General features: G+C 45.8%; 1 protein-coding gene across 1 annotated transcript in view; it reads left to right on the top strand.

The window, feature by feature from the left end:
* The window catches only part of LOC138503211 (uromodulin-like), a 298,722-nt gene that overhangs the window by 132,620 nt on the left and 153,979 nt on the right, over nt 1-12,123 (top strand). The window contains exon 4 of the mRNA XM_069622796.1: nt 10,935-11,039. Coding sequence (XP_069478897.1) covers nt 10,935-11,039 — 105 coding nt within the window. The remainder of the gene's footprint in view (nt 1-10,934; nt 11,040-12,123) is intronic.

The raw sequence follows: 12,123 nt of genomic DNA, 5'->3' as shown, positions 1-12,123 counted from the left end.
CTGACTGTCAGTGAACAAAATCACCTGGCCTATATATGTCACTGAACAAAAACAAGTGGCCCAGGTTTGTGACGTCATCAGTGATGTCATAAATGACATTTGTGATGTCATCTTTGATGTCCTGGGTGTTCGTCTTAGCAGTGCACTGTGGTGGCGCGAGTTATGGTTGATTATCTTAGCATAACTGGTGAATTTATGGGGGTTTTCGGTTTTACTTATAAACATAACGTCCCTTTAACAACGTTTTTTCATTTAATTTCATAGGTTTTTTATTAGTGCAACTTAACCATAACGTCCCTTTAAAAAAGTTTTTTCATTGAATTTCATAGGTTTTTATTAGTGCAATTTAACCATAACGTCCCTTTAACAAAGTTTTTCATTGATATATATATATATCCTTGTACCATGCTAGCTAATATATATCCTTGTACCGTTCTAGCTAATGGTAACATAAAAAAGTGTTGCTCCAAAAAAGACAGCAAGATGATACCTTAGTTAGGATAACAAAGGGCCTCATTACGAGTAGCGCGGGAAAACCGTGGTCATTACAGGCATGGCGGAATGAGCGGGATAGGGCTTGTATGATGCCGCTAATAGCGGGTGATTACGAGTGCGCAAGCGCGAGAGAGCCCCCATGCCGGTAATGGCCATACCGGAATGCCGCAAAAGGCCCTGCAACCACCAGATAGCGGCATCACGGGACCCGCCGATACCGTTACCGCCTAGGAGGAACCCCTAAATACCGACCCGGTAATACCAACATGCTAATACTGGGCTCGTAAAACCGGACCCGGAAATAACGTCATTGCGTCGGAACGGGAAATTAGCCGGCGGCAATCTTTAAAAACACAATCCATTGCAATCCTCCAAAACCATCAGTCTATTCGTGTTGTGCTGTGTTGAAAAACCCTGAGGATGTCCAAGGCCATCCGGAAGACGACCCCCCGGCAGAGAAACAGCGTTTCTCCGACGCAGAGCTAAATATGCTGGCGGACACTCTCGCTGCACATGCAGACATGATGAAAGCTAATGACATGAAGCGTGATGCCCAGATGAGGAAAAAGGAAATCTGGCAGGAGGTTGCCCGGAAGGTGTCGGCCGTGGGGACCACCCCACGTACTGTGCGTGACTGCCGCAAGAGGTGGGGCGACCTCCGCTTGAGGGTGACTAACATCCTGTCAAGCAACAGGAGGGCGGCCATGGCGACAGGTGGGGGTCCCCACTCACCTGTAAAGCTGATGGCCTGGGAGGAGACTGCTAGCACATTCATCGATCCTGAGTCGATTGAGGGATTTGGAGGGATGGAGATGGGTGCGGCATCATCCCCAGAAGGAGGTGAGTGACCGTGCACATCCCTGTAGGGGAAACCATGACGTAACACAAGTGATGTGGAAAAGAGACAAGGCAAGGCAATGCATGTCCCTACACCCACATCAACATATCCAAGTCCAGATTGCGGCCCAAACCCTGCCACACAGAAATGCATGCTGAGTGCCAATCCCATAACCAACACACGGGCAACACACCAGAACCGTTCCCATGTAACCCATCACACAAACCCCATATCAACGGCATGCCACCTGCCATGAAGTGATTGCCAACATGCCCCTCAGACCACCAAGTGCCACACTCCTGTAAGACATGGATGCATGAATGTATGAATATTGAACAGCACAATTGTATGCCGCTGGCATGTGACACCATCACTGATAACCTGCATCTCTTCTAACCCCCAGGCACCGATGAGGAAGATGCCAGTCAGGAGAGGGCCGCAAGGGCATCCACATCACACCATAAGACAAGGGCCACCGCCACCACCAACCCCCAGCCAGACAAACAGGCCAGACCCACAGGCAGTGTGCCTGACCGGGTAGAAAGCCAGCCAACAACACCTGCTGGCAGTGTGCCGGACACACATCAGGACCAGCAGCACACACCCACAACAGTCGGAGGGGTGTCCCTTGCTGTGCCACCCACCACCGAGGATGTTTTGGATGCCAATGTGGACCCCGAGGGAGTCACAGTAGTGACTTCTACATCCACCCCAAGCCCCCTGCCCACCCCCCCCATATCGAGCCCTCAACTGCCTACAGCAGTGATGATCCCTGCCTCCATGACTCAGACCTCAGGGATTCGGACCGGTGCCCCTTCGAGGAGGACAGCACCCAGGATGTAGGCCCCGTGCATGCACCATCCACCACTCCAGCTCCCACCACTCCAGCTCCCTCCAACACCCTGGAGTCACGTTGTCGAGGGTGGAGGCCCGACAGGAGGCCATGCTGGATCTCCTGCGGCAGTATATTGCTGATGGTGAGGACTCAAGGAGGGGTATAGCAACTGCCATTGCGGGGACCACAGCGGCCATCGCAGCAAACACAGCCGCTGTGAATGCGTCGGCTGTGCTCATGAGGGACTGTCTGGGTGCAGTAACCCAAGTCCTCACCTCCATCCTACTCCATATGCAGCGTCCGCGCCTTGGAGCGGGCGTGGAACCTGCCTCGGACACATCCACAGCCAGCACACCTGCATCCTCTGTCCCCGCAAGCCCTGTGCGGCCGACCCGGAGGAGTGCACGGCACTCGGAGATGCCACCCACGGAGAACAAAAAGTCCCAGAAGTAGAGTGCCCAGACAATGGGAGTGGGGCACATGGTTGTGGGTGAAGGGGGGCATTTCATAGAGTACATTTGGGTACTTTTGGGGTTTGTTGGGTGGGTTTGGGAGTGCACTGGGGTTTTTTGGGGTTTGTTGGGTGGGTTTGGGAGTTCACTGGGGGTTGGGGGGGAGTGGTCACATTTTTCTCTGTTAGAACAAATACACCCGTTGTGTGCAAAGAAATTCCATGGATGGACATTGTTCATTTTGTGTATATCCATATTATGTGTGACGGTATTCAGTGGCCAACTCCCAACAATCCCAGTGTGCATGTCCACATGGACCCAGTGTGTCAGTGACACATGTCTATCATAGTCCCTGTGGTTCAGAAGTATTCGTGAATCAGTGCTTGGCGTACTGCATGGCCATCCCGTGCATCACCTACTGGCAGGGGGGCTACTTCACCTCCGTCTCCATCCTTATCATCCTCACCCGGTGCATGCATGTCAATGTCAGGTGGCAGTGGTACATTTCTCCGGACGCACATGTTGTGCAGCATGACACAGGCCATGGTGATCTTAGCCACCTTCTCAGGACTATATAGGAGTGCCCCACCAGACCTGCTTAGGCAGCGGAAACGCGCCTTCAACAGGCCAAAGGTCTGCTCAATGACAACACGGGTACGGGTGTGCACACATTTGTACTCCTCTACATGGCTGTTCTGTGGGTTCCGCACAGGGGTAAGTAGCCACGGCCTCAAGGGATATGCTCAATCACCTGCAAGCAAACACAAATAGGTGTGTGTCACTCTGAGAGGCCACTTTCAGGTGGACAATCATGGCCGCAGCTATTTGGTGTGGACATGCACATGTCCCTGTACGTATGCAAGATTGTAACGTTGATGCATACTGTTATGAGGCGTGGTAGTCTGGATGGCGTTCAATAGATGATGCAGGGTGTAATGATGCATGCTGAGGCAGGTGTACTGTGGTTGTACGACAATGTTTAGCCTCCCGTTCATGCTGTGTATTCTACACCTTGCATGGTCACACTAGCCACATTGGCACAGTTGCAATCCTGTTCAGTCATGCATTGCTTGTGATACCCATAGTGCCTCTTACTTGTTGTCCTCGATATACATGAATGGTACAATGTGTGCCAGTGATGTGTCATGTTCTGTTTGGGAGGTTCAGGTCAGGAGTATTTAGCTCTGCATGCATTCTACAATCATCATCATATCCCACCCACGTGGAGTATGCATCCACCCCCCCTTTCCCACCCAGGCGGAGTGTGCATCTCCCCCCTTTCCCACCCAGGTGGAGTATGCACCCCCCCTTTCCCACCCAGGTGGAGTATGCATCCCTACACATCAGTGCCACAAAGCACTACCATGGGCCAGTTGGCCAACTCACCAAGCAGCCAGGCACGTGGTCCAGCATGTCGCTCCATGTGATGGGATAGCATGGAGTTGTGCAGCACCATGGCATCATGTGTTGATCTGGGAAATTGGGTGCAGCAATGTGTGATGATCTTGCTGGAGTCACATACCATTTGCACATTGATGGAGTGGTATTGCTTGCGATTGCAGTACACTGCCTCTATGGCATGGGGGACTACCAATTCAACATGGGTGCAGTCCAGGGCACCAACACAATTGGGCATGCCTGCCAGTGCATGGAGGCCTACTTCAGTGTCGGCTATCTCCTGGGCAGTCCGTGGTAGGGATATGTGGGTGCTTTCGTGCTTCTGGAGGGCATCCAGAACTTGGTTCAACATGCGTGAAAAAGGTGGTTGTGAAATGGCATGCAGCTGCCCCACTGTGTGTTGATAGGTGCCTGTGGCCAGGAAGTGGAGCACGGACACCACCTTTAGTAGCGGGGGGATGGCAGTGTGTATTTCTGTGGGGCTGGCAATGTCGTTGTGCATCATGTCCACTATGGTGGTGATAGTGTCCCGGTCCAACCGGTACAGGGTGTGGATCTGCTCAGGGGTTAGATTGAATGGCCTGGGTCTGATGCGCGGGATTGGTGGCTGCCTACGAGGCACTGCTGGCTGCACTGGTGGTAATAGTAAGGCCTGTCTCAGCCTCCTTCTCCTCCTGCGCCTCCTCTGTGCTGCCTGTTGTTGCTGCTGTAGTTGTTGTAGTTGGTGTTGTTGCTGTAGTTGTAGCAGTATTGGCATGTCCTCCAGTGCCATGATTGCAGAAGCTAGTGGTAGCATTTTGGTGTTGGAATGGGTGTGGTGTGTGGGTGTGCTCATTTTATACTGGCCCAGCCTCCATTGACTCCACCTGTGGGGATTGTGTGCACCTGTGGCAGTTGGCTTGATTGCTGATTGCTGTTTGCGGGTGGTCCGCGATGCCTGTATGGCCGGCATCATGCAGCCCGTGATTACCGGCTTCGCGATGCCGGTATTTGCATGTCCGCGTTGGTTGGAATGTCCTCCTATTACCGGCATGCCGGTATTTGCTTCCCGAAGGGGCGCGTGTACGCGCCCATGCTGCTATTAGTGGCACTGTTATTTAGGGTGCCGCTAATAGCGGGTTGCCGGGTCATAATACAGCAGAGTGGTGAGCGATGCCGGTAATCCTTTACTGGCATTGTTTTTCCCTTACCGCCAACCACGTAATGAGGCCCAAAGTCTTTTATTGGCAAACTTTCGTAATCTTCAAATTACTTCATCAGGTGTAGGAAGAGAACGCAGCTTTTTGATAGGCAGGGCAGTTCAATGATTCACCAATGGAATGTCTTATTTGTTTGTGTCTGTTTCTGATTGGGGGACCTTCACAAGGAGCGTTACACTTCAGAAGTTTCCTCCACGCATTAGAGTCACAAATATTTAAGTAGGGCACTGAAAACGACATGCAAGCATGAAAGAAATAAAACACTGCTGGACTCTTCTTAAAGAGGCATGAAGGAATGGGGTAGTGTCACTTGTGGCATGTGTAAACCTACTGAAGTCCGGTATGTTTTAGACATAGTCAATTGTGTGTCCATCTCCACTAAGTCTTGCCCACCTACATGTGAAATGAAAAATATTTTTTTTTTAAAAAACATTCCACAAAACACACAAGATGATCTCCCACATCCAACACACAGTAGTGCCACCAATTGTGGCAGAAGGGCGCTGAACAAGAAAACTTACATTACATACACAGTAGGGTCGGTGGGGCAACACAAAGCGGAAAAACAAAAAATGATCTGCCACACCTAACACAAATCTGAACATAACTCACATCTAAATCATACGCTACTATAAAAAAAGAAATCGGTGTGCAAACGTATTTTTACAAACATTAAGATGTTGAGTTTTTTTTATAATTGGTTAAATCTTAACGTTAACATTCACAATGCTAGTAGATTTTAACTTTTTATAGGTAGTAACCTCAACTTTTTTAAGAAAAGAAAATCCCACACAGATATACCTATATATATATTATTATTCTGGATTCTGTCAGAAGGCTCGAAAGCTTTAGAAACGACACTGTATGCCAGAATGTGGTTCCATATAATACCCCATTTGTTTTCTTTGTATTTCTGGTGTATTTCTGGAGTTCATTAGTGCCATGATACCTACCCGGCGATAGTGTGCTAGAAATTGTAATACAATAAAACACAATTTTGTAATAATATCAGGTTTTTATATGTTTTATATAATACTTTGTTCCAGATTCCTGTGGCACTGCAATAATAGTTGCACATTTCACCCAAATTAATGGTAATCGATTATTCAATTCAGAAACAAGGAAGGGCTGAGTTAGCCCTGGTGGGGTTTACACTTGGAAATTTACCTGATAACATTAAATTATCCCTGGAACTTTCTTGATAGCAATTCAAGATGTGTACAAAAACCCACATGTCAGCAACTGAATCCAATAGAATGCCATCAAACGTCTGGCATATTTGCCAAATGCAAAGAACACACTGTTGAAACTGTCCTTTCTTCCTTCCTTCCTTTCTTCCTTCCAACGGAAGCACGTGAAGCACGTGAAACAAATGTTATCAAGTGACAGAATTTGTGAAGTTAAGAAACCATAAGTATACATTTGCTTTCTTTTGTGTGTATGAAAGATTATGCATGGGAAAGCAAAGCCCTAAATGTGCTACCTAAGTACATGAAAAGGTTTCCCTGCCCTTGGAGAAGAAAAATCTTTCTGAAACTAAGACTGAATATCTTTCATACTCTGGAGATTAAAAACATGAGAAAGAGAAGGGGAATGGTAATAGAAACTAAATGATTCTGCAAAAGAGAAACAGAGACGATAAGACACCTGATACTCTCATGCTCGGAACTGGTAGAAATGAGTCAAAAATTCTTGAGAGTTGAGCTATCGAAGTTCACGAAGTATAACGAGGGAGAGTGGTGGAAAAAGATTCATGATGGAGAGGACGGAAAACTGACCTTTGCAATAACTTTCTTCTTAGATGAGCTGGACTCATATATGATGAACTTGGACAATTAAGGGACAAAAGGAGTAAAGGGGTGTGTTAATTTCCTTTTTAAAAGTTTGTAACAAGCTGATTTAAATAATAAAAAAAAATAGTTGTACATTTCACCCAAATTAATGGTAATCGATTATTCAATTCAGAAAGAAGGACGGGCTGAGTTAGCCCTGGTGGGCTTTACACTTGGAAATGTACATGATCAAATTAAATTATCCCTGGAACTTTCTTGATAGCAATTCAAGATGTGTACAAAAACCCACATGTCAGCAACTGAATCCAGTAGAATTCCATCAAACGTCTGGCATATTTGGCAAATGGAAAGAACACACTGTTGAAACTGTCCTTTCTTCCTTCCTTCCTTTCTTCCTTCCTACGGAAGCACGTGAACCAAATGTTATCAAGTGACAGAATTTGTGAAGTTAAGAAACCATAAGTATACATTTGCTTTCCTTTGTGTGTTTTTAATTATCCATTACAAAGTCACAAAGAAAGTTTGATATCCTTGGCCGAAGATGGGGTCTATGTGCTGTGCATGTTTTCTTTTCACTAAACACAATCATAAAGGGCAATACATGCCCGCGTCTACAGAGAAACAGTGAAAAGGGCAGATTTATTTACCAAGCAAGCTCAACTTGTTACACTTCTAAATATCAATAGCAAGAAATAAATCATGTTAATGAGACAAACTTTAGGTAGCTCTGTTGCTGAAAATTCAACTTTTTGCAATTGCTAAATATGAAAGACAGCACAAATAGTTCATGCCATGCCCTTTTATGACATGAGCCTCCAATGCCTACACAATGCCTACAGTGTGGAGATTGTATGGACATAGCCAAAGGACTGGAGCAGATGCATCCATCCAAGCATGCCATCCTCTCTTGTTTTTACTCATAACCACAACGTCATTTGGGGTTCGCCAGGGGTCGTAACTCCAACCCCTGGCAATACCCCTGTGAAACCTGGCACTGCCTCTGTGACCCCTGGCTAAGGGCTACAGAGATAAACAGGAAGTAAAGCGGGCTCAGACAAGAGCCCTCATTACATTGAGCTTTAGCAGCACCCCCTGCCCCATATCAGGGTGAGCCATGGGCTCGGACTTAACAAAAATAATTTGTTTTTGAAGTCACTCTGACTTCATAAATATATTGAAACTTTAACTGAAATATTTTCTTTTTTAAGTCAAAGTGACAGGCCATGGCTGCCTCTGGCTCCTCTGCTCTACGCATGATCTTGTGTGCGTAGAGCATTGGAGCTAGATGCCTACCTGGCCTGCAGAAGAGTTCCTCGAGCAGCGGATTCGGGAAAAAGATACCATTTTTTTTCTGAATATGTCTGTAAGAGTGAGTGTGTGTGTGTGTATATATCATGTAATGTGTGTGAATGAGTGAGTGTACAATGTATGGGTGGCTGGGTGTGCGTGTGTGAGTGAATGGTAAATGGGTGCATCTGTAAATGTGCATGCATGTATTTAATGCGTGGATTACTTTCTGGTAACCTTCATTACTCCTAGTCCTACTCTTCCTCCTCTAAGTACTTGCCTATAAATCACCTAGCTCATAGGTAAGTACTGGGATGAGCAAGAGGGGTGTGGAGGTAATTCCGGGCTGAGGAAATTAATTTGTGGCTTGGAGGAGAAGAGTGTGAGGGAGAGGGGATGTGTGGGGATGGTGGGGCAGGAGGGTGTGTGCTAAAATGTAATGGTCATCCATGATAAAACAGGCTTGATATGTGTTATTAGTGGCTAGACGGGACTTTTGGTATGGCCAGACTAGTCATTTCTTACTGTGGCATGACATTTTTACTGTCATCTACAATAAAGTAAGCATTATAAGTGGTATTACCTGTCTCAGCTGGCATTTCTGTAAAGCCAATCTACCCATTTCTTACTGTGTCATGGCATATTTTTCTGGGCATCTGTGATGAAGTAAGCATCATATGTGTAATTGCCTGGCTACAGTGGCATTTGGGTGCAGCCAGTTTGGCTTTTCCTTACTGGTTCATTGTATATTTTTCTGGGCATCTTTAATAAAGTAAGCAAGCATAGGTGTAAGTATGTGGTTAGATTGGCATTTTGGTGCAATATAGAAGTAACTGGCCATACATGCTGGCATGGCATATCTATTGCAGTGCCTCCGCCTATGTTGATTCTATTGGGTTTAACCATTTCATATCATGGTCCCTACCATGGCCTGTGAAGACAGCACTCTTCTTAAAATGTGGTTTGTATCTAAAATATTCTTGTCTTCTTTAGTACCTATTTGGTATTTAAAAAATTGGACATTTATGATCAAACCACTGTTCCGTGATGTCACCAGAGTTAAAGAGGAACTGATGCCATCTGGATCAAAGGTCAGGGGATGTCATCGGGTGTGTGATGTCACTTCCGCTAGCCCTGGCAGTTTGGTGAAAGGACGTCCCTGCTCATAACATGAGTTTGTGGCTTAACTTGGTGTCACCAGGTGTCACCTATCAGCCAAAATATAAAAATGATTTCATGTGAGCAGAATGTGGTGGTGGGGCAGGTGATGGGGCGGGGCTTGGGCTGGGTGGAGATTGGAATGTTCTTGGGTGGGACTAATGCATTTTTGGGGAAATTATTAATTTGGTTTATTTGTAAAATGTATCCCTGTAATTACCTTTAGAAATTAGTGTTTGGATTTGACATTTATATGGTTTAGATGAGTGACTACAATGTGACTAATGACATTACTTTTTCTTTGTGCTCCTTATGGCTATCATATTTGAACAGGGAGTTAAAAATGACTCTCCTTTGCAGAGATAAAATGGCCGTTTGCAGCCCCAAGAATCCAACATTTACTTTTTCTAATTAAGTTGGACAGGATAGAATCTGATCTTTCCACTTCTAATTGCCAACGTCTTGCCAACGTCAGTATCTTTCAATATGAACCCTGCACCCGGCCTTGCTTTACATTGCTCTATTGCTTCCCGGGTGATTGTGAACTATATAACATCAAACATATATCAATACATGTGCTGTGCAATAGCCAATCACTCGCTGCAGCTGGTGTATGGAGACATAGTTTAATTTGATTGCGAAAGACTTAAAACCAGAGTGAAGTAACGGGTACCAAAAGAACTGCTTAGAAGGCAGAAATGGGGAACATTATTATAGTTTTTCATGGCAAACATGTCTTTGAAATTCAAGAATGGGGCTGGAATGACACACTCAAGATACAATTGCCTAATCCGACTGACATCTGTGTAGACTTGTGAAAATATGCCCATTCAGGTGTGTGTGTATAAACGGGTCGATGGTGAGGCTGCACCCCCAGAGTGTCACATGAAGCCCACTGGGCAGTGTTTCCTTTGAAAGTAACAGCTTCTTGAAGCAATTCGTCGCGCACGCCACTATGCCTCTTTAGGAGCATGATACTGGATGGTTAGGCGGTAAGATAGCTCAGCGGGATGAGCCTTCACTGCTGTGGTCTGTGTGTGAGGTGCAGTTCGAATCCCGGCAAAGCCATATCAGCCTTTCATCTTTCCGAGGTCGATACGTGATTGCTTCCAACTTCAGTGGGGTGGTAATGTATGTATATATGTTCTATGTAAAGCGCTTAGGCACAAGCGCTATATAAATACACATTTAAAAAAATCACTTACTAATGAGATGGGATTGCATGGGGTAATAGCGAAAGTGGTATATAGAAAGTAACGCATTCGATAAATACAAGTTATTTCCTTGTACAACATTTCTATGTATACCATCCAATACCGACTCATAATTAGGTGTTTTGTTCATTTAATATAGCACGTTTTCCTTTGACTTCATACTCGTAATCCGGCTGCGTGTTCTTTTGCAGTGAAGCTTTTGTGCCCATTTCATCAAAAGCATCAATCCCCTACTCTGCTAACCTTCTCCTTTTTCCATTTTCAGAGGAACTGAACTGCGACCCTGCATGTGTTACTGGGAAGGAGACATGCGGTTATGCAGATGGCGACGCAGTTTGCCAGTGTAACAACACGGCATATCTACATGCAAGTAAGTGCTATCAGTCTTCTCGTTGTCCGTTCGTTAATAAGCACTGCATTTTGATTTTAAAATGAACACAGCATCCAATTTCCATAGAAACTGTAACTGTGTACGCCATTAGGTTCATGTCAGTGTGTAATTAATAAAACAATTCCAAAGTGTTCTTTCTCTAAAGGTATACCCTAGTACTGCATTACGCGTCAATCGGATGACTGCATGTTTTGAAACACTATCTAAATCATAAGCATTCCAAAGTGGTAAAGAATGTAGAAATAAATGAAAAATGAGATTAACCCACATCAAATCACTAGGAGCGTGCACAAAATTCAATATTACTTCAGAAAATGAGATGCACCCTCCTGCATCATGTATTCGCTGAACAACATGAGATAAACACACAACATACGCTGGGATTTACCTCCATCACACATGTGGGGATGTTCATTGACAAGTGTACACCATCAGCAGGAAAGGCTACAAAGGCCACTATACTGAGCCCCCTAATACACTAACAGAGCATTGAAGGAAGAAAGGAGACTGGTGGCACGGCATACGGAAGGGAGAGCCACAGCCCCAAGGTGCCAGTCTTCCCCAGCAGTACTCACTGGTCATCTGCTCATCACCCTCTATTTCATTAACTGGGCAGTTTATACTGGAGGACGTTGAAAAGTGCCAGCCAGGCACATGTTGACCCTTCCCCTGAAGGTCCTGTATGCCACCTGCGATATGACTGTCCCATCCAACGTATTCCATGGACATTGACCAGCAGTGGAGCCTACAGTCATCACTCTGACGCTACCATGGTTTCCTGCATCATAAGGGGATGGGAATTCCAGACCAGAGTTTCCCAGCAGGGTTACTACACGTGCAGACTGGAAAGCACGCTTATGCCTTTGGAGAGGCTTGAACCCTAGTTCTGTCAGTATGTTATGTCCCTGCTAAAATCAGACTCAGACCATAGGGATCAATTATTACAATGGCGGCCATGATTTTTATGGCAGCTACCATTACTGAAATCCACTATTCATGCTCGCATGCCTTCAAGGCATCTATTTGGATTCTCCCCATTAAGCTGTACAGACATTGGCACCCA

Source organism: Ambystoma mexicanum, chromosome 11 (genome assembly GCF_040938575.1).
Source record: "Ambystoma mexicanum isolate Mex_15411 chromosome 11, UKY_AmexF1_1, whole genome shotgun sequence".
In the NCBI taxonomy this organism is placed as follows: Eukaryota; Metazoa; Chordata; class Amphibia; order Caudata; family Ambystomatidae; genus Ambystoma; species Ambystoma mexicanum.
The sequence above is the reverse complement of the archived record's forward strand: the minus strand, read 5'-3'. Positions and strand labels throughout refer to the sequence as shown.